The sequence below is a fragment of the Zootermopsis nevadensis genome, unplaced genomic scaffold, assembly GCF_977971745.1.
Source record: "Zootermopsis nevadensis isolate Lab colony 2312 unplaced genomic scaffold, Znev_1.0 Znev_ptg000024l, whole genome shotgun sequence".
NCBI lineage: Eukaryota > Metazoa > Arthropoda > Insecta > Blattodea > Termopsidae > Zootermopsis > Zootermopsis nevadensis.
Window position 1 is genome coordinate 16,432,806 of NW_028259156.1, and position 23,596 is coordinate 16,456,401.

The 23,596-nt window shown below is 36.0% G+C and overlaps 2 protein-coding genes across 12 annotated transcripts in view; one reads left to right on the forward strand and one right to left on the reverse strand.

Moving 5' to 3' along the window:
- The first annotated feature begins 1,096 nt into the window (after positions 1-1,096).
- Positions 1,097-10,632, forward strand: LOC110838498 (TNF-receptor-associated factor-like). 2 transcript variants are annotated; one of them, XM_022081743.2, is made up of 9 exons: positions 1,098-1,560; positions 2,867-2,990; positions 4,171-4,289; positions 4,596-4,817; positions 5,115-5,297; positions 6,794-7,484; positions 8,035-8,150; positions 8,290-8,445; positions 8,729-10,632. In XM_022081743.2, the coding sequence occupies exons 3-9, from the start codon at positions 4,179-4,181 to the stop codon at positions 8,876-8,878; spliced, it is 1,629 nt and encodes a 542-aa protein (XP_021937435.2). In that variant the 5' UTR covers positions 1,098-1,560; positions 2,867-2,990; positions 4,171-4,178; the 3' UTR covers positions 8,879-10,632. The 2 variants fall into 2 exon arrangements, with proteins under 2 accessions (XP_021937434.2, XP_021937435.2); XM_022081742.2 differs by lacking the exon at positions 2,867-2,990 and having other exon boundaries at positions 1,097-1,560.
- The window catches only part of Bap111 (Brahma associated protein 111kD), a 32,865-nt gene continuing 19,477 nt past the window's right edge, over positions 10,209-23,596 (reverse strand). For 5 of the 10 annotated variants that reach the window (XM_022081728.2, XM_022081727.2, XM_022081726.2 and 2 more), the window contains 12 exons: positions 22,173-22,217; positions 19,645-19,691; positions 19,301-19,390; positions 18,198-18,404; positions 17,376-17,460; positions 14,308-14,412; positions 14,029-14,201; positions 13,208-13,309; positions 12,906-13,103; positions 11,232-11,759; positions 10,666-10,792; positions 10,209-10,448 (listed from right to left, as the gene is read on the reverse strand). In XM_022081728.2, the coding sequence (XP_021937420.1) occupies positions 10,363-10,448; positions 10,666-10,792; positions 11,232-11,759; positions 12,906-13,103; positions 13,208-13,309; positions 14,029-14,201; positions 14,308-14,412; positions 17,376-17,460; positions 18,198-18,404; positions 19,301-19,390; positions 19,645-19,691; positions 22,173-22,217 (1,793 nt within the window). In that variant the 3' untranslated portion in view covers positions 10,209-10,362. The remainder of the gene's footprint in view (positions 10,449-10,665; positions 10,793-11,231; positions 11,760-12,905; positions 13,104-13,207; positions 13,310-14,028; positions 14,202-14,307; positions 14,413-17,375; positions 17,461-18,197; positions 18,405-19,300; positions 19,391-19,644; positions 19,692-22,172; positions 22,218-23,596) is intronic. The other 5 variants (XM_022081733.2, XM_022081732.2, XM_022081731.2 and 2 more) reach the window with 2 other exon arrangements.

Below are 23,596 nucleotides of genomic sequence, written 5' to 3' on the forward strand. Positions count from 1 at the left end.
GTCCATATTTACACATTGTTGATATGGATCTTTCACATTTTCGTTACGCCTTTTTGCCGAATGACCCTTCCGTATAGACGTATTTATGTCAAAAACACTCACGACAAAGACGACGACCATAGGCAACCTACCTAACTATGACTATGTCTACGCTGAACATCACAGATTAAAAACATACATAATCATTTTATTGCGTTATTGTGTGTACGGTAAGAATAAGGTAGAATTAATCCTCACATTTAATATTATTGTGATAGAAAGAAATGCTTTGTAAAATGTATTCAAAACACCATACTTGCAAAAATGCTCCCTATTATTAATGTTCTTTAAAAATTAAATAACATTGCAACTATTTTTTTAATTTCACAGCTGCCTAGTGAAAATTATGGAGACGCTTGCATAGGGTTTAGGTTAGGTTAAGTTGGTGTTGCACATGCGCAGAGGAACATGACTTGGAGTATCATTTGAACATGCGCATGGCGACTGTGATGATGTCATAGTTAAAAACGTCACCACCCATGTTATCCGTCTGAAAGTGTTTAATAACTTCAGAAAGGATGGACGGATTTTCATTAAATTTGGTATGAATATTATACCACTGGAGAAAATTTTAATTAAATACTTTTTAATTTCCTACAATACCAACGTGGTGGATGCTCAAAACTGTGAGATGGATACATGAGGACATTAATACCCATGATGCTTTGCGCATATTTGGTGACGTCATCGGTATGACGTACGGCATTTCCAGAGACGCCTTTTGCTTGCTACTCTAACTCGAGAATGGTTGGACGGATTTCTGAGATTTTTCACGGGCGTTATGCCATTTGATACTTATCCAGGAGTGTACCTTTTAATTTCCCCGATTTTGTAATTCCGGCATGACGGAGACGCAAAATCGTGAGGTGGAACGATATGGACGCCATTGCCCATAAAAGTCTGTGCATACTTCTCATGGCATCATCGGCCTTGACGGCGAGTAATATCTGTCTATACTCACGTGGACCTAATAACACGAGAATGGCTAGATGAATTTTTATCAAGCGTGTGGACGCTATGCCATACGAATCCGAAGTCGTATTTTAATGTCTAAAATTGGTCGACGAAACGGGCGTGCAAAGTCGTGAGGATATAAAATTGCGCTATTATCAGTAATCATCTATGCAGGAGTGATGAAGACATCGGTCTTGTAGAGGTAATCCCTAGATAACGTTAAAAGGTGTGTGCACAGAATGTGACGTAAGGAAAACGTTTAGAACTTTTGTGTTTTAATTAGCTATTATTTACACCCAACTAGGCATTCCTGTTCTCTAATACACGTAGTACCTATGTCAAACTAAAACCTGCCAGAAATGGAAAGTAATTTCAGGTTCTTAATTATTTCGTTATAAGTAAGTTTTGCCGTATCGCATTGGCAACAGAGGACAGTCGGGCTTGAAGGATAGCAGAGGGCGTGCTGTTCTCGGTACTATACAAAAAAATATCGTCATGCTACGCATCAGAGATAGTGTATCCTCAGTTCTGCACGCGTCATTATGGCAGACCTCCGTTCTTCAGCAGGTAATTATCACTTATTGCGCTGGTAATCCGTGTTTACTGCTATCTGTTCGGTAATTGCAATAGAATTTAATTTACTCTGGGAAGAAGTTTTGAATGTTAATATCAATATTTCGCCAAGCGGTCTGACGTCGGACCTCCAGGCACCGGTGGTGTTCCACAGCGGATATGAGATGTTTGCTTGTTTTCTGCGACCTTAATTTGACCAACTCTCCTTTCAGTGAGTCCCACGAAAAATTCAAAACAATTCATTATTTCATAATTAATTCTTTATCTGATAAGACCATAGACCAATCCGTGGGACCTGAAGAAGACACTAAAAATATTGTGTGTCTTCTGGGTTGTGACGTTGCGTGGTCTCTGCGGTGGTTACCAAAGTTCCTTCGAGGGGTTTGTAATCATCCCACAAGGCTACATGGCATAACAACTCAGAGGATCGAAACCCACATTTTCTTCACCGTAAAGATCTAAAATATCAGTCGACAAATTTTTATGTGTTATATAACAGACAAACGTGTGAAATTTTGTGTCAGATTATGAATAAGCCCATAAATATCTTTATGTAACACCTACGTCTCTAACATTAATTCCTAACATCCAGTGTATCTGTGATAGAAAAAGTAGGAAAACTTTACTCGAAACACTGAATAGCTTTGTAGAAATGCTTTAAAATTTCATTATCTTTGCCGTTCTTTGTACACCATATGAAATCAGCCCTGTTCTGTGTTCTTCCTATAGCTATTTGTGGCTGTTTTAATTTGTGGGTTCTCTGAATTTATTGAGGCTAAGAGTGTTCGGTGGACTGAAGATTGGAATCCCTCATTTAAGGAAAAAAAGTCAACATAAGATGTGTTATCTCCTTATCTTAAGTGCGTAATCTTTGGCGGTTGTCATTAACCGGTTTTAGTAGAAATTTGATAACGTGGCTATGTAGACGATCTATACCGTTATCACAAGCCACAAGTCTTGCAATTTGACAGCTAACCAGAGGCCCCTAAATAAGCCACTCCCACTAATTTACTGATAACAGCGCAAATGTTTATTCTCCGGAGAGGTAAGACAACTTTGTTAGGATCATAATATCGTCGTGAATAACCTGTCCTCAAATTATTTCCAATTGTAGCCTACTATACTGCTCACGAATAAGGAAATCATGTCCTTGTGACGTGTTTCGAGAGTCCTTCCCATCCATTTGAAAAGCGATGGGATGGGACGTGAATTTTTTATAGTCTGTTAAACGATGCTGCCTTTAGTTCCGGTTAAAAAGTGTTTAATGATACACATTTACTATTCCTGCATGTTGATGAAGGGAGTGCCGGTGCTCGGTCGAAGACAAACCCATGACCTCCTGAATGTGTAGCAGTTTTAACCATTCGACAGCGACATTCGTTCGAAGTGCGTAAAAACAACTGGTTTTTTTTCGCAGGAAAAAGGTAAAACATCAAAGCGGTAGATTCTACCCCACATTTTCTCAGGTAAATGCTAAGTTGAAAAGAAAACTCACGATTGCTTCCTTCCATATCCCCCAATCGATCCCATTAATTAAATTACCAGAGAAAAGGACACCCCTTCTCATGGATGACATGTAATATTTAATTTAGGTTTCTTATCATCATTTCTTATGATTTCTAAAACACCCAAGATATAGGCTTTTAAATAATTTTTACTAGTTGTTTGGTACTGGTGGAAGCGTGTTTTAACTTGAGGATAGAACTTATATACAAGTGTTTGAAACCAAAGTGCTTAATGAAACAACAGATCTAAATTAGAGAACAATTAAACAACAATGAATATGAAGTTCTTGTTCGGGACTGTGGTGACACATCAGCTGTGACGTGTCGGAATGCTAGTGAACCTGAAATAAAAACTGTTCCATTCATACGACTTCCTTCCGGTTACATAACGAACGAGCAGTGCTAGGTTTGCCGTTGCTAGCAATAATGTACGACATTTAAAACCGAAATGGATTGAAGTACGGTATTAAAAGCATTCGCCATTCTTGAACTCGGTTAGAAACTTAGCTCAGAAATGCTGAATGTGAAATATTCTTGTCACTGAGCCATTTCTATGTATCCACAAGTTTAAATTTGTTTTACAGGCCAATCTACAAACAGAATTTTAAGTTTTGTATGAATATACTTCATTTGGCTTTCCATGTAATTGTATCGCCTTGACCAATCAGGACTGCACACCACTCGACCGAGGATTGTGGTCTTCGGGTTATGACGCCGTGTGGTTGGTTGATGCTTCGGAAAAACTAATAGTCTGTACTTTCTGTGCCTGAAGATTGAGGCAACAGGCCCTTCCAAAATTTTGTTGCCGATAACACGACCGAGATTGGAACACAGTTCCTTCTGGATACAAAACTAGAGTTATATCACTATTCCAGTCCACTTGATACATTTACGTCCATTCCACAAATAGACTAAAATGCTCAATATATTGAAGTGAGTGTTCAGATTCACGGTCCGGCCGTATTTTTCACCTGGAAAAACATTTTCAGATGGTACAGGGGATTTAAATTGTACAGCAGATGAAAACGAACAATTAAATGTATGTTTCCCATATTTCATATCTAAGTAATTCACAAACAAGAGCTTGTTTTGATTACAGATAACAGGATGTTGGACACAAGCAGTCTTCAGAAGCAACAAGGCATCAAGCCTCATCGGCCAGGACGCACCATAACCTGTTACTACTGTGGTCTTGTATTACATGAAAAACATCTGCAGGTATGAGGATTTAAGTCTCTTCATTTAAAAAAATTAAAGATGAAGAAGGAATTCTGCATGAAGATAAGAATATTTATAATGTCACCCTAAGATGAATCCAGAAAATGAGATTAATTTGACCAGAATGTAGGGCCAGTGTTGCTATTGCTAGTAACAATGAAAAAGGACACGAAGAGTTACGGAGATCCAGCAATTTTAAAGGAAAAATGTTAGTCTCGTACAAGCTAAATTCTTATTGGCAAACTTAAAGCCAACGAATATTTTTTTCTGTGGCTAGAGAATTTACGTTTTAACGTTTACTTGCAGGCACACATGAAACAATGCCCTCTAGTATTGGAAGGATGTCCGAACAAATGTGGCGTAACTGCAGAGCGACGTGAAATGAAGCACCACTTGAGTAATGAATGCATGAACGTCAGAAGACCAACAGACAATTTACAGTTAACAACAAGTCCACATGTGACGACAAAACCACAACATAATTTTGATGCAGTACCAATGACGCAGCAATGTGAAACTCGACGTCAGGTAGCCATGTACGGTTTAGTTTAGGAAGATAATCAGATTAAAGTTAAAGCTTAAGAAGGCGACAACGATGGATGATAACCGGTTTCTGTTAACCAATGTAGTTTGTGTGTTTGCCTTCATCTTCAGCGAAGAACTAAAAGACCACACAGAAACAACCTGGAAGACAAAAGCCAATGCCTTTACGGCCATGAGAATATCTCGGCTCTGATTACCGTTTAACTAAACCAGACTTCAGTTATCTGTTAAGAGCTTGACTGAAACTTTCTGGAATGTTGTTCATTGTTCTTAACACTGCAGCCTGTTGCAGTACCAGAAGAGTGGAATGAGAAGGTTGTAGCTGCCCTGACAGTCGTCAAGAAAGCTTTGCTCAAAGAAGAGAATGAACGCTGTCAAGCACAGGCAGAATTGAAACTTGAACTGAAGAATCTTAATCAGCACATGCAGATGACTGACGACCGACTTCATAACGCAGTCTCACAGGTATTTGCATTTGAGAGGAAAATACACTTTAGCGACACATTATTTTTAAGATGCATATTATTCAAACACAAAATTGTATCAGGAATTTCCATCTGTGGTGGACCCTTTACGTGACTACGCATTTTGGGCGCGGACAAACTAACAATGCCAAGTTTATTTCAACAATTACATTTTTTAAATGTGTTCATCCTTTCAACTGTTTCTAGAAGCAACAGAATCACCCATTTTCTAATACTGCTGCAAGATGATGATCTTTTGGATCTAGGATATATTTCAAGGTTTGGAGATCTCTGACCTTGAATGCAAACCTTATTTGTCAGAAATAAAATCAATTTGCAATAATCTGGATAATCAAATCAAGGACAATTAGAAGGGTGAGGCATGCATGGAGAAATAAGAAATGCCTATAAAATTTTGGTTGGAGAACCTAAAGGAAAGAACTTGGGATACACAGGCATAGATTGGAGAACAATATTCAAACAGATAAAAGGAATTCTGTTGGAAGGGTGTGGACTGGATTAATCTGGCTCAGGATAGGAACTGGGGATGGGTTCTTGTGAAGATGGTAATGAAACTTCAAGTTCCATAAAAGACAAAGAACTTGACTGTTCTTGACTACGTGGATGACCATGGATAGAGATCATAATGATATATGTAATCAGAATTAATTTGACTTGCATCTGTTTTAGACTGAGTAAGGAAAAACTATGTAGGATTTGGGGTTCTCACAGCAGCGAGTATGAACATGAAGATGGCTGTCTTCTGGGTTGTAGCATCATGCAGAAATTTACCAATGTTTCAGAGGTACACTTCTACCAGACTACACAGAATACGGTCATCTACAAATAAAAGCTAGGAAAAATTGCTTGCTTTTACAAAGTGCTCTCATAACTAAATATCTGAGAGCGAGAAGAGTATAATAATCTTCCCTCACCCTCCTCTCTAATTTTATAATGCCCAAGTACATGACTACAGTGTAGTGGCATAAATTACTGACATTATTCTCTGAATTAGCCACGGTGGTCTAACAGTTAGAATGCTGGCCTTGTAATCCTGGGGTCTCGGGTTCGATTCCCGGCGGTGCCCGAATTTATAACTTGTGTTGGGCAAGGCCGTGGTCTAGGCAACACGGAGTTTTCCTCCGGGGGCTTCCCCGGTTTCTCCGTGGCATCCCAACAATTACTCCATTCACACACAGAAGAAGGCAATGGCAAACCACTTCTGGATCATCTGCCAAGAACGTATATGAACAGGTCCCAGTCCAAGAAAAGGATGGAAGGATCCTGTTCATATGAACCTGTCGTCAGACAGAACACTAAATAAATAAAATTATTCTCTGGTATAGATCATGTAGTTCACTGTAACAGCCTGTAAAGTTTTAAAAATTATTGTTAACTGTTTACTTCTTTTTTGCCACTTTCCTTCTTGCCTTGTCTGCTGGGGCCACAATGACATTTTCACATTGTGTAACAAATGTGTTTTATTTGAATGACTAGGTGAAAGTGGCACAGTTTCATGAACTCAAAGAAGAGGTCCTGCTTCTAAAGGAATCCCTGAAGGAAGAACGAGAGGAGAGATGTCGTATCGGACAACAGCTAGCTTATGAAGTGGAAAAATCAAATATTTGGTATCGACAGGTAAATGACCTGAAAATGAAACTGGAAGAATATAGAAATGAAATGGAAACATGGAAGATAAGACATGAAGAAGAAGTGCACAGGTTGTTGCAGGAAGTGGTTCAGGAGAGAAATCACAGACATCGAGCTGAAACAGAACTAAGAATGGAAGCAGCAAAGCTGGAGGATATGTTTTGCGCATTAGAGCAATGGAGGGATGAAGACGAGCGTCAGCGGTATCAGTTAGAAGAACAGCATGTAAAGCGAGAAGTAGAATGGAAGGGGCAAGTGGAACAGCAGAAAGGAGAAGTTGATAAAATGAAAAAGGTGGTAGAAAAATACTGTCATGATGTGGACGAGTTTCATGAATTTCTCTCCAGTGAAAACGTAATGATCAGTGGGCTCTGGGCTGAGCAGCTGGCAGAAGTACGCAGTATAACTGAGAGGGTTGAGTCTCTGAATAAAGTATCAGAGGCTAAGTTCAAAGAAATTGCACAATTGAAACAACAATTAAGTGAATGCGATGAAGCAATAACAAGACAAGTTCGAGGCAACTGCACTCTCTCTTCAGGTAAGTGAACGTGATGAAGCAATGCACTGGTCAGCACACAAATCTAGGGTTTGAAAGGTGCCAAAGTCAATGCTGTCCATTGCTGTCAATAATCTCTAAATTAAAAAATACATTTAAAATATTTGTCACTATGCTGGCAAACAAATACCTCATGACACAAGTTGAGCCAACTACAAAACAATAATGTGTCAAAAGTGCTTTACATAATTCAGAAAGTCCAACATAATTGTGATGTAATAAAAATATGTTTCACATAGAATTTGTAGGCATGTTTCATGTATTTCCATGCAAAATTTCATGTCCTTAGTTCCAACTGTTCACTAGTGGTCACAATCAACAAAGTTATAGATTTAACAAAATAAATAATGCTTGCTATTTGGCTAACAATGAAGTCAGATCTGATTAACAATACTGTCCAGAAACAATGAATCTGCAAAGTTAAGAAGGTAGTCTAAAATTTTCTTTGTATTGTAATAATCTCAATTTTGGCCTTCAATTATATAGAAAATTCTGCACAGTATTTGAGAAAGCCACTTCTTACTGTTTACAGGTCACATTATATGGACAATTTCAGACTTTGAGGCCAAGATGACCGATGCAAAGGAAAACAGTACTGTACTACATAGTCCTGTGTTCTACAGTTCACAGCATGGCTATAAGCTACGGGTAAATATTTGTATGGTCTATGTGTGGTGCTCATAATTTAAATCAATCAGAGGAAATGTACAACTACAATTTCAAATACTGTTGTAATAAATATAAATTCATGGAAGCCTTGCTTTTGTTACTATTTTCCTTATTGTAGGTTGAGGTAAGGTTGAATGGACTAGGACAGTGGACTGGTCGCCACATGACCGCCTCACTTCAAGTGCTGGAGGGAGAATGGGACCCTTTGCTGCAATGGCCATTTAATCAACGGGTCACCCTGAGACTTCGTGATCAGAACAATGCCTCAGACAAGGTACACCATGAATGCCTGTCTGTATATGATGTCTGTCTGGGATGTTTATTTCTTTATATGTTATATATTCTTGCATAATAGTTATGTAGATGAGGTATTATTTAAAATATTCTTCTCAATTTACACATTCAATGATATGAGATTGAATTAATTTAAATTTAATTCTCAATTTTTAAAAAGTGGGTCATTACAAAAACTTTCTACACGGCATGAAGTATTTATCTTTCTACATATATGTACTATTTTTAATTAGTCATAATCACACATTTTTCTAATGTGGTAGGTGAACGACTTAGTGAAGAACCTCGTGGAAGGCCAAGAGAAAGAAGACCCAGCAGGATTGCACGTGTTCATTCCTCATGCAACACTGCAGCAGCATAATTATGTTCTCAACAACATTATGTTTCTTGAAGTAACTGTGGGAAAATACTGATTCATGAAATATGAGGAATGTATAAAGTTTTTCCAGGTTATATTACAAAATGCAGATTATCTAAGGGGTATCTGACAATACTGACTGGCTCACTATACAGTCATTACAGGAATATCCAAATTTACATGCCATCAATATGCATGTTTTCACATATACACAGTTTTCATTCCTAGGAAGACGCAGTGTCCCTGCAGATATCTGGTTCATTTCTTTAAAAAACATAAGAAAAACAAAAACTTCTAACTAATAAGAAAGGACTGAAGGAAGCCTTTGATGATTATGTAACTATCACCACCTCTGCCTCCAATCATCCTCCATGAACCTCCAACCTTCAAATGATCTCAAGAATAATTATTGGTGAGTACCATTATCATATTAAGAAAAAGATTTTAATATAAGTTCATTATTTAAAGTCATATTCATATGTTTATATACCTAATCCATATTATTATAATAAATTTATCCTTAATTAAATAAAAAAAAATTACAGCTATTTTAAGAATATATCTACTAAGAAACAAAACTATTGAGTCTGTGGGAAATAAAAAAGTATTTGATCTACAGGTTTTTGTATCCTACGGGAATCTGACTAACACATAAATATGTTTGCCTTACATGGATGAAAACAATGAAAAGGGACTGCCCTACTTCTGAGCTACTGATGATCTGGAGGATACAATGTACTCACAATTCTTTACAAAATATGAATAAACAAAAATAAATAGGGTTAAAATTTAAAAATCAATATAACTCTGCTGTAGTGCTTACAATTTTGAAACTTTTATAAAGGGGAGAACTGATTCATTCTCAATAGTCAACATTTTACTTGAAAATTCTATGTTAAAAATTGAAATGAACAGACTGCAATTTATTTTATAATTCTCAGTACTTAATTGCCAATTTAACCCAGCCATGAAGTTATGTAAGGAAATTTAAATTCCCATATCTTAAAGGTTAAACATTTTAATTTCATACTGTGATGTAAGAATAAGATGAGGCAAAACTGAGTCCTCTGCTCACAAAGTTTATTTGTTGCTTTCTTTTTATCATTACTATATTTGTAAAATGTTCTCAAAGGCACTGCTAACATTACTGGTCTATGACCAATATATTGACAACAGCTAATGCACTGAAAGAGGCTAAGATTAGAAGTAGAGATGATAGTTGCTAATTCTAATAAACACATAAAACAGGAAGAAGGATTCTCACACACAAATGGGCAAGTCATATTTCCTGGCATTACATTACCACGCCTAACTTTGATATAACAAAGGGTGGCATGTAAAATGAAACAGACACAATTCAAACAATTCACATTTAAAAACAATACTACTTTCAAAAATTTAATGAATATTTATTACAACCTCATCCAGACCCACTCCTGTATCCATTATAGACTTATTAGTGTACCACACTCACAGCTACTAGACATCAATCCACCTTCTGATACTTTGCTCTTCATAGTAACCACCATCAATCATGGCTCAAGGCTCTCCATCTTTACCAATCCCCTTATCTGTGTGATCTTCAATAATTCCTGGTATTCCTGCACCTTTCATTCCTACAGGCTCTGGAAATCAAACATTACAGTAATATTACAACGTAATGCTTACAGGCAACGAGATCACAAAATACTGTATATTAAACCCTTTACAATGTTGGCAAATCATCCGTGAAAATGTAAAATTTTGTTGCATGTGGCTTGAGGTTTCTCTTCTGTTACCTGTGATTATAATAACAGAACATGAAAGGCAGTCGGTGTGTATAATACATAATTACTTCTTTACCTGATGCCATAGAATGTGAGGATTTCCCATTGTCAGGACCTGATGGATCAGGTCCGATTCCAGACTCATCCATCAGTGGACGATCTACCTCTGGGTTTGGTCCATATGGTCCACTTCCATCAACACCCTATAAAAACATGCAGCACATAAAACTTGAAGCACTCAAAGAATTTAGGTGTTTATGATACAAAATTACATACAAGTCAACTGTAAACATGAAAAATATGTATAAGATACTGGTAGTGCGTTCACAACTTGCAGCAAAAGTGATTACCATTTGCAAGTTTCCTTTATTGCAGTGCTCATAAATGCTTCTGTTGCTTGCAACATTCATGTACATTAAGGCCTAAAATTTCTTCCCTTCCTTTCATCCACAACAACCTACTAATATAAAAATTTAAAGAAAATTAAAGACATGTTAATACAAAAATGATATAACTGTACATAAACTGATGCTACTGCAGCTCAGATATGAAGAAAGATAATAACATATGGCTTTAACGTCCACTATTCACTGGCAAGCATATCCCAAGCTAAAGAAACTGAGAGCTAAGATACAAATTTACCTGGTGAGTGGCATCAGCTCCATGTTGTTGTGGGTGGTAATGGCGAGGCATGTGATACTGGTACGGCTGATAAAAAGGATGTGGTGCATGTGGATGTGGAGGGTACTGCGAGTAGGGCTGGTGATAAGCCTGCTGCTGCTGCTGTTGTGGATATGGAGGGTACTGAGGATGAGGGACTGGAGGTCTCGGTGGAAGAGGGACAGTCTGTGGGGGTTGACTGCCTATCCCAGGGCCTGAACCTGGGGGATACTGTTGATAGGGACCTTGTGATCCTGGAGGAAGCATAGATTGCTGTGTTGGCATGTGAGGGTGTGGGGGTGGCTGCTGGGATACTGGCGGAGCAGTGGAGGGAGGCTGAGGGGTAGATGAACGAGAAAAAGACCCTGTTCCAGGCATTGGCATTGGAGTGGGTGACACGCCCTTCTGAGCTGGAGATTCCGTCTGTTTAGCAGCATTGACGATGGTGCCAGCACCGCTGTGATCCAGTGTGTGCTGCTCTGCTTCACCATTCTGCTGCACTTCCATCATCTGTGTGCATACAGTCATCCCAGCTATTGGCATCCTATCTTACATAACTTTAGAAAGAAAGTACTGTTCTTTAACTATATATAGTATGTTCCTATGTAAACATTAATAACATTACTTCCCTGCCCTACTACCTGTTAAGTTAGTCCCTCGAAAACATCTTGCAGATCCCCACTTGTCTGAATAAAATGCTCTGATATTACACCTTTATTCCACAGTATACATAACTGAAAGGAACCACAGTTATGACACAAAGTTTAAAATGATGGACTTAAAAGCAAAAAGAAAATAAAGTTCAAGAAGTATTACGTAGCTGAAGAGAGTATGACATTTCAGATATGAAGTAGTACTCAATAAGAGAATGCTATCACAGATTTGAATAATGAGACAGTTTTCACTGTCATCTTCCTAAACTTGTGTGCATGTATGTACACATGTGCATACACACACATATCTGCACACAAGTGAACAGAACACCTACTTACATTAACCCCAGTAAAGTGTAATTTCAACGGCATTCTTGTTCTGGCTTATGCCTACAAGCACATTCTCTGATAATCCTTGTCACAACCCACATGATAAGGGTGAAGGCAGAAATAAACATTTTATATACAAAGCAGTACATTCATTTTACACTTTATGATGGTCAACAGAGTGGACATAGCTTATTCAAACAAGGCAACATGCTGTCCACATGGTATACCTCACTTTCACACAGTTTTCAATTTGTAAGAGATGAGATAAAGGGAAGGTAAGTACAAAATTCACACTGGATCTGGAATCTCAAATCTGAAATTATCTGCATATAAGGTGAGAACCTCATTCCTAAATAAAGAAGCCCCCTAATTTAAATTGTTATAAATATTGATGTAACTAATTACTGCAAACTTAGCTACTTTTCTGTCAATCACAATAATCTAAAATTTAATTACCATCATCTTCCCAGGTACTCAAGGTGGCTACTACACAAAACTATAAATATTTCAACACGCATTGCTTTTAAATTTGTCTTGGACAAGGAGACATGCTAATGTTATTTTTACAATACTTGCTACTACAACAAGAACTATGTCCACTCTGCACTATGTGGCAGTGGTGACCAATCTGTTTAACAGGCTTGTCAGCATGTGAATGGAATACAAATATAACCTCTGTTGGCGGCTGAGAGTCATCTGCTAATGTCACCACCGGTTCTGCTTGTGTGGGCTGCTGATGTTGGCCAGAGTCATCAGATGGACGTGACTTGTCATCATCAGAACAATCCTTGGTTCGTTCCTTACGCAGAAGTTCATACTGACGTTCCACCATGCGTTGAAATGCCTCGTCATCCACAGCCCGCACACAATGCTACAAAAAAAAAGTGTTTAGTAGTTTATTACTAAATACTTTTCTTGAAAATGTACCAAAACTATTATCCTCATTTACAACCACTTGAAGAATGGACAACTTACCTTCTTTAGTTCTTCCTGAAACTGCTCACTGCTTTCAATGAATTTCCTTTTCTTTGCTTCAAATTTCTCCTCAATCTGCTGCAACTCAGCTTCCAGTTTTTTCTGCACATAAAACATTTTATAACATGAAGTTAAATGGTCATTATTACATACAGGTACACAACACAAACTAACTACATTAAAGCATCACATTACTACTGCGTTACTAATTCACGTTCTGTCTCTGCTATGGGAGAACAAAAAAGAAATGCAGGAAAATACAATGAAAAGATAAATAGTGGATAAAAACACAAATGTAACAACTGTCTGAAAAAAGTTGAAAGACTTTTTTTAAGAGAATTTTAAAAACGTATAAAGAAATTATAGATATCAACAGAGCATGAATAAATATTTTATTTTATGTTATATTACATGAAACACACTCCTTGCCTATACCAACATATGGACAGAAATTTGGACATGGAATAAGACAAGTTATGCATATTTTAAGCAGTAGAGAATACATTTTTACAAAACAATTTAAGATACAGACACTAAATAGAAAGTGAAAATAAAGAGTACTGTGGTATGTGTTATACAAGGATGACAACAGGATTCCTTTGACAGCATAAAAATGAAGATGTCAAATAAATGTCCATTTGGGAGACAAAGGACTCGGTGGAAAAACCAAATAAGGGAGGACATAAAAATGAGTATGACAAAAACAAGAATAAAGCTGTACATTAACTCTCCAAAGTAAAATCATAGTATTCAATTTGCTTAATAAATGTATGCTATATACAAGATAACATTCCTTGCTGCACCATAACACACAGACATACCTGATGCATTGTGAGAGATTGCACCTGTCTCTTCAGAACCTGCATCCGTGCTGTTGTCACTACAGAGCGGACATCTGGCACAACAGCATCCGAGAATATTTCATTGATAAGACGATGGTTTCGAAGATAGCGAGCATATGCCACATGCTTCACAGAATAGCCATCATCTTGGTCTGTAACAAATCAAAAATTAATTCTAGTCAAATTTAAAGCAAAGCAAAGCATGCACTTCCAATCATACTGAAAGAAAAACTGCCAAAGTAATGGTTCAGCTGTCACCTTCTTCATCCTCCGCAGGTTGGATGTCTATACGTCGATCTGCAGGTTTCCCAGATCCAACAGATGACCGCTCATGGGCTTCCCTATCTTCTGCAGCAGCTTGGGCTGGGAAATGAAAACAGAACAACACAATAGCAAAAATGTTCACTGACATTCTGAGATTGTTTAATTTTAGGATTCTCTCAAGTGGTTTCAAAAGAAACTATTTTTTGTTAAAGAGTACAACACATGTCAGAGGCAGACAGCAACAGTGTTGTAAACACATCGAGACCAGGATATTTTATACAACTGTACAGCAACAGACATCTCTGAACATTTGCAACCAACTCCAATCAAATATTAAGATTGGAATTCTACCAACAGATAAAGTTAATGCTGTGATTAAGTGGCTTCCCCCTCCCAAAGAAAAACCCCAGAGTCCCTGTCACAGAATGAGGGCAACATCAAGTAGGGGAGAAAGCCTGAAACAATGGCAGATGGGCCTCTGGTGAAACTGTGACAGGTCCAGCAAACTGGTGGTGGACTGAACTGGAAACTGCTTTCAACACAGGAGGAGGCTTTGTATGATAACCAACAAAAAAAGTGGACACATCAAAGAAGAAGTGGCATCTAATAAAGATATTTTTATTATACATGCCTAATAATTAAAATGTAAGGCATCTCTTTGTTGGGAGTATTAATTTTGAATCACACTAGTGACTTAACAAAAAATTTTGTGAACTGCCAAATATATAATTTTTGCACAAATACATACAGGACTGAATATGGCACATTATTTGGTGTTTTAAAACAATGATAGATTTATCTTGCAGAACTTCAGTGAATATGTATCTGTTTAGTAAATGATTTCCAATATGGATCATTGCAAATGATCACTATTTGTAGTCAAATTGTCATATACATTAGTTGAAAAATATATTAATGCATTATCATACAGCACACTACACCATATATTACAGTGTAAAGAAAATAAAACAAGAAAAATGTAGAGCCCTTAAACGTTAAGTTAGCAATCCTACAAACTTCCAAAAATAGAAGCTGCACATTAAATTTCAATCATCTGGTGAACTACCCAGTAGAACTTTCATGTTTTCTTCCTTAAAGAGATCCTATGGAATCCATTCATTTGTATCAAGTAATTAAGTTCATGCATGTACTTAGGTTGTATATGATGACAAATAAAATAAAATGAAGTTCTGGAACTCAACAGTGATGCAAGAGAGTTCAAACTAAACAGAAACTGAAAACTATGCGAGTAAATAATTAAAACATTATACTGTATATAAACAATACCAGAATGCAAGAGATTGAGAAAAGTTTAAAGTAACAACATAATTTTGTACATGTTGTTTTACTTAACTGTAAATTAGAATGGGATATGGGAGGGGAAGAAAGGAACTGTAGCAATAAGTAAAAATACCAAAAGAATATGGCATGTTCCCTCGTAAGCACTATGCTAAAACTCTTGAGCTCTAGGTTATGTTTATGAAACAGAAGACAGTAAATACATATGAAATTAAACTAATATATAAAGAGTTAAGAGATAGGGAAGACACTACTATTTCATTTCATATTAAATCTGACATTTTGTATTTGGTACAAAGATGCAACACTATTTGAAATGTAATAACTAGCTCTCTGGCATCAGGACATAAAGATCCAGTGTAGCTAACACAAAAACTTATCGTTGGAGCTTATCCTGAGTAAATCCAAAATTTCTTAAAAACGTAGTATTTGATTTTGTCTTTTCAAAGTCCCAGCTTGAAATAAATTCAAAAATTTAAAGATAGATATTAGAAATTTATCACAAACTTTCATTCAAAAATATTTCACAGCCAACATGTCTAACCCATTGTAATTTCTTTAATTTTGATCCTGCTAATAATATTTCATTACAAACTAATCAAAACGCAGTCTTAACCATGTAAAAAAACTTCACTTCAGAATAATTCAGAACAATCACTGCATTTAGCAGAAACAAAGAGAGAGAAAAACAAATGTAACCTCAGTCAACACAGAATAACATACTTTAACATGTGTCAATCCCTTTTAAATCACTACATACCAAATAAGCATAACAGAAATGCAGTTCATGGAATATTATAATTTCTGTGCAATAAAACAGTAGTTACTCTTCAGTACTATGTTAGACAATTGCTGCTCAAACATTTATGATCACTACTGCCTTAAACTATTTAACAAATTTGCTCTTTGAGTGATGAACAAATTGACTGGCAGTGTAAGAATTAACAAAAATATACAGACTATATTTTTTCATATAACAAGAGATTTTTAACTTTTATTGGATGACAAGTCCAGCTGGCCAAGTGTCATTGGTAAACTATTAAAATGCACAAGAGTTTAAAGCCTGATAAGCAGCCACATAGTAAGTAGGGTGATTTAATTTTCCTATTAGTGTCAATAAAGATCAAACTTCATACACCCACAGTCTTCATTAGCAGTGGGTAATGACAAAGAAGCCACAATCACATATTTTTAAGGTGTACACCCAATTATCCTTAATACTAGATAAATACGAGTGAACAGCTCAAGCTGTATTTACCACCAGAACTCTTTGGGTAAGAATCTGTTTTGGCCACACAACTGTCTGGAGTAAATGTGACAACAAAAGTAATACTACTTCCAGAAATCAAATACCGTTCATCTAGTCTGCAGTTTGTCACTTTATTGATTGAGGAAGCAAGGATCTTTAATTTATCAAATACAAAAGATTCAAGACTTACTATACTGCATAACATATTTTTCCTATAATTAACTAAAAGGACTCTGCTCCATGGAGTTCATTTTGCAGTGAATACAGTAGCTTTCACTGAGAGTGTAGTGAGATGTAGAGTTTGAAAATAATTAAAATGTGGAGGTTTCCTTCCTTTAATGCCCATGTATGTTCAAATTCTATCCAGAAAGTATTCCCTGCTCTTTTGTCACTGCTACTTCAGACCAACAGAAATAATCAATGGCATTTGATCATAAATGTCATCACAACAGATGCAAAGTACAGACACCAGACAAGACGACCATCAAGAGTTGTTGAGTGGGCGTCAACCTACCAGACTTACCACGGGTCTTGGCTGCAATGTATGCCACATAGGCAGGAGAGTTGTGGTACACTTTCAAGTTCTTCTCATACTCTAACTGTAACATAAGTAATAAGCGTGCAGCACAATTCACATTTCAGAGATGCCAACCTGTTTAGTACTTCCAAGGATATAATTTCAGTCTCAGTCTCTTCCAAGTTTCCTTAACAATCAATGCAAGATTTGCTTTGATACAGACTTCAAATATTCTGAAATTTGTATCTCCAATGCTCAAGTAATAAAAGCAACAGAAGGAGAAAACTCTGTACAAGCTGGCATCTCTGCTGGCACAAAAACTGCCTTTAAACTGGAGAAAAGAAAGCCATCTTCACACCCATACAAACCAATCAGTAAAAGTATTATTCAGTATACTTTAATATTTACAATTTTTTTAGACGGCTGACATAAGATTCTGGACTGCATGGTTGCAAGCACTTTCTAAATTTAATCTGCACTCCATGAATAAATGTTTGATTCATTATTTTTGTTCCCAAAAATATGAAACCACTTACTTATTAATGATTAATAAAACATAGACTGTCTTTCTTCACCTCATGGTGTATTTCATAACAACTAAAACATTCTCACTAATAATTATTCTCAATGCTAACTCCTATTCATTATCACTATCAATTATAATTGTTTGAGTACAGATCAGACTCATAACAAGATATGAAATTTGGAAAAAGACTGAAATATTTTGGTTTACTTACCAAGGAATTTAAAAATCAATCAGATGTACAGACCTTGAAGTTCATAACAACTATTATTGTATTTCACCATTATCAATCCTACCTTCTCTGCCTCATACTCTTCTACATATTCAGTCTTATCTTCTTCTGGCAAGTCACGCCACATTTGTCCAATTATCTTCCCAATTTCCCACAGCTTCAACTCTGGGTTCTGTGCCTTCACTTGATCCCAGACTTTGCGACTGTAACGCATGTATGGCATGAGAGGTTTTTCTGGTGGTTTGGGTGGTTTTGGCACCCTTGTGTCCCCCTGAAACAGCAGAAACTGTTTATATAAATTATTCAATGTTCATTTAACTTGCACACTGCCATAAAACCAATTAAGAGAATCTGCATCATGTACCACCCATTTTAGCATACTCTTTTTATTCATAATAGAAACAGAGATTTGCAGTATTTTCCTCTTCAATATGGTCAATTTTTTTAACACATTCAATACATATTATAAATCTATACAAGAAACAATTTTATACAAGGGTACAACAGAAAATGAAACACAAATTATATAAAGAAAACACGTACAGTAAATAGACAATCAGCAAAGTAACTGACACATAGATAATTCATACCAAACATAAACAAACTTTCATTTTCATGGAAGTTTTCCACTTTCTTTTTTACTGTTTAGGTTTCTTCCCCCAAATATACACACTGTTATATCTGGTGCTAACTCTCCATCACAGAACAATCAGCAAATGAAATATGAGCCAACCTGTGATTAGCCATAAAAGGATCAGAAGTTTGACAAAACACAGATTACTCTGCTCAGTGAGCATCTTTTGTCTACAATCAGAAACACAGAAGAAATGTGTTATAAATAAAGCCACTGAAACACAAGCCAAAAAAATTAGTCCATTCGATGTAGATTGTATTTACAAATCAATACCTCATCATTTCAGTCAAGTGAAATTAATACCTTACAACAGCATTTTAAGATGTCTGAAGCAACATAAACATGAACTATCTTTGCAAAATTATTTTTAACCCACAATAATTTTAATGCACCCAGTGCACAACAGTTTCCTATGCATTTAGCATAATTTGCTTTCTGTATTTGATGAACAACTTCATTAACTTTCAGACTGCACACTGATAAATCTTAATTTGCAGTGTCTTACATATTCGGCAGACAAATGATTTACTTACACTTGATCCTTTTCCCACTTTTTGAGGGGTAAAACCTGGATGGCCATGAGAAGTTGTCACAAACGGACTTTGGTTGGCTGATGAATCTTTCTGCAAAACACAACAAATAATATTATACAGTTAATCAAATGTCTTCATAATCTGACAGTAAATAGTCAAAACATACTTCCTGACCTTTTATACACTTAAGACATAAGCTATTTTTTTTTGAGGACAGAATATATCAAATAAAAATTACTCAAATATAAGTGGTCAGTGTTACAGTTGTCAGAGAATGTTTGCACCATGATACTTGTGCCAGTAATAAATGATATGGCAATAAAGTAGCCCAATTTAATTCTTACCCCTGATCCAGATGAAGAACTGGATGCACTTGATGCTCGCAAACGCTCTGCAATAAACAAATACACATTTAAATGCAGAATACAAGGCTTTTCAATATGAGAGACAAATAGAATTAGGGAAATTTAATGAGCTATAGGAGTCACCATGAAATAATGATAAATATACACAGAAACACATTATATAGTCAACTGCATATGAGATTCATATCCATAACTCTGCTAATGTCTATGGTATCAGTGGCTTGCAAACATTACATTTTACAAAACCCCAGAAGAAAAAACGTAGTGGTGACAGGTCTGGGGAAAATGACAACCAAGGAATTGGTCCCCCACATGCATTTATCTCACATCTAAATGAAAATGGGGTGGTGCCCCATCCTGCTGGAAGAGTAAACAACTCTAAAAGCCCTCACTCAGGCAGGGGTCATGGACACAGCATCAGTATGTCCAAGGCAAGTCATAAGGGCACAACAGCTTCTGTGAAGGACATATGAGACAACTTTGTATTGTACTTGTTGCAAGCTTTAAATTATGACACTTAAATGTTATCTGCAAACTTTCAAGCTGCCCACCACATATCACAAACAAGCAATAACAGGTAAAATAAAACCATGCAACGCCCACTTCACCTACCTGTATTCACTCCAAACAGATGTATTCTTATTAAACAACTTCACCATTATGTAGCACAGTGCCTATGGATCCAGTTAACAACAATAACAGCTGCTAGACTCAATGTCAAAAGCTGTCACAAACTACCATAAACTATAAGCACCTAATGTTGCAGTCAAGTGGTAAAACTCCTGCTTCACACACAGGAACTTCCAGGTTCAGATCTCAACTCAGAGACTAGCTATCCTGACCTGAAATTTGTCATGGTTTCCCTCAGTCCCTCACATAGGCCACGACTGATTCCTTCCATATTCTTTCCAATTCATTATTCAACAAACATCTTATCATTTAATGCTATTTAGTCTGAGATACTAAAAGCATCATTAAATAAAATATAAGCTGGAAGCATAGACAAAGACTCAACATAACTCTTCTGCAATGTAGAGGCGAGGTAATAGTAAAGTTATCCCTATGCATGTATGTGGCACTATAAAAGCATAAGAAAAATGCAGGTATTAACTTGAGATATATGTATGATATGAGCCACTTTACCATGTGGTAAGAGATCATGATGTTCTGAAATCTGATACAATAGAAGGTTGGGAAAAATATGTACCTCATAACATAAAATGTTATCTACTAGTATTTTCTAAATATAAAACAATGATATAAAAATCTGTGCATCATAGCGTGAATTAACATCCAGTGCAATTTCTATCATAAATATTATTCTTTTAATAAAACATTGTTTAATAAAGTACACTGTTACTAAGCAATAAAAATTTTGTTTACTTAATTTCCTTTTTGCTTTCCTGCTAGTGCATTAAAATATTTTATACTTATTTTGTTGAGAGTTGGACTTAATCCTTTCAAATTTATAGCAGGAATGTTAATACTTTGATAAACTCAAAGAGTAAATATAAGAATAAACCATTCACATAAATTATTTTCTATTAGATTCTTGTATTACATTTTCAGTTTGTGTTGAAGAGTGGAAATTTACTAAAAGTTTTTTTTTTCCCCTTTCCCCCATTTTAAATCAGGTAGATTTCTTATTACTAAGTTAGCATCTGATAGGTTTTAGTACATACAGATAATATCAGTTACTGATTGTACATGGCACAAATAAAATCAGTGATGTGTAAACATGGAGAGAATGATGACTGAATGATAGAGATAGATAGATAGATAGATAGAAAGAGAGAGATATTGAACACCGATAAAAAACTGGCCTATCAATTTTGCCTCTCAAATTCAAATCATACAAGGTCTGACAATTAAATTACTGGACTATAAAAATGAACATATACTGTTATTAACTTTTATTGAATGCAATCAATTTCAAAGTATTCCTAACTTTATACATGCAATCCGTCCCAGAGATGTCATGAAACACAGATGGAAATCATGTTCTAAAATACCTTCAGTACTACTGTCATATTGTTCTGAATATCTTCAGCATTAATCTTTCAAGAACATGTTTAATTCTGGGAATATGAATGGGATATGCAGGTCAAAATTGTGCAAGTTGATTGGACGTTCAAATACTGGTGAAAAATTGCTTTACCAAAGTACTGTATCAGGTGTAATGTTATTATGAAAATATTTGGCCTGTTTCAATGAATGTGATGCCACAAATGCTCACAAGTGTTAGAAACTGCTGCACAAAACTTGATTCTCATTATCTGTCAGACTTCAAATATTACACCTGCATTTATTTTGAGGAAGGATTTTACTCTAGATGAACAAGTACCAACTGCATTGCTATATTATCTCTAACACACTTCTATAACACAAGAATGAATGAGCACTCTTCAGAAACTGCTAAGCCTCTAAAACAGCTTTAGTCAGAATATATTTTATTTATTATAAAATGTTTTTGTGTCTAATAGTTTGTGCCAAGTTCGACATCTTACCTTTCAAAATGTTGAAAGTCATAGGGGCACCAGTTGACAGCAAATCTAAATAAGAAATACAAAAAAAGCATTTCATAACAAACTGATCTACATCAAAGGAAAGCATTCAATGGGCATAAATAAGGACAAATGTTAATAGATGCACTTCAACAAACCAAAAATAATACTACAATTAATGTAAATTGTACAGAGTATCTATGCCAGATGCACAAGCTAATAAATTATCAATACTGCTCATTTAACAAGTTATAAAGTTTTCAGTGGATTCTCAACGTCTAGCTTTAACAAATAATCCATACTATAGTAACTAACAACAGGAAAAGTAACTGCTAGTCAGGGAAAAATAATCCCTATGGTCTATGGAATGCATTTTAATGCCAAGTTCATGGAATTCATACACATCTGGCATGGCATGCTAAAGCATGGAAATTTCTGAAATTATACTGAAAGAATTAGCTAGTTTCTTACTTCCCCCCTCATGATAGTTTTTTGGAACTCACTCACTCCTGTATCAGAAGTACGAAACCAAGCATTTTAAGCATGAACCAGACACAAATAAACCGGTTAATGAAATAGTAGAGTTCCAGTTTGTTTGTTTGTGTAAATAACTACAACCCACTAGTTGGAATTTCAAAGAACAATGAAAACAGTACTTTTTAAACAAAGTATATGCCCATACCTCAGTAATTATACACTGGAGACTTTTTCTTTTATTTTAATATTACACTGAAGACTGTATGTTTTGTGATAACTAAGCTATTCATGCTGGTCACAAAAGGAAGAATGTTAGACTGTAACATCAATTAATTGTTAGCCAATTTTATTTATCCTATTCTGATCACTGTTACTGGTAATGTACAGTGTGGCGTGTTTTTACAAAGAATTGCAGTTTAATCTGTATGTCTTCAGCAAATAAAAGCATATTTGCATAGCTTCAATCATAGTACCATTTATTTAATTTACATTATATACAACTTAAATTAATTTTTTCTTCAAGTGCCTGAGCACTGCGGGTCCCAACTTTTCGTTGGCTTGATCTATAGACACTTGGTAGGACTCCTTGGACGAGGGATCGGCCCGTCGCAAGGCCTCTACCTGTACACAGGACAGCACAACACAGAAAAATGTGGACAAACATCCATGGCTTCAGTGGGATTCGAACCCACAGTCCCAGCGACCAAGCGGCACAAGGCCCACGCCTCAGACCGCACAGCCACTGTGAACCCAAACATACTGCAACCAAGCCAAAGTTATAATAAGAGCTCCAATAATCCAAGCGAGTTGTAGTAATATTAGTTCAAAATTACTTGCAAACCTCAATATATCTATCCATTTATATTAAATTATTTTTCCCCATAAAATTTGTTTACAAGCTGTGTGCATTTATTACAAATGAAATTAACTCCAAAGTACGAACTGTTGAG

What these genes read in the sequence shown, in the direction of transcription:
- LOC110838498 (XM_022081742.2), top strand. Translation starts at nt 1,536, where the DNA reads ATGGCAGACCTCCGTTCTTCAGCAG. An exon ending in TACATGAAAAACATCTGCAG is followed by an intron (nt 4,290 to 4,595) that starts GTATGAGGATTT and finishes GTTTACTTGCAG; the next exon opens with GCACACATGAAACAATGCCC. An exon ending in CAACTGCACTCTCTCTTCAG is followed by an intron (nt 7,485 to 8,034) that starts GTAAGTGAACGT and finishes TACTGTTTACAG; the next exon opens with GTCACATTATATGGACAATT.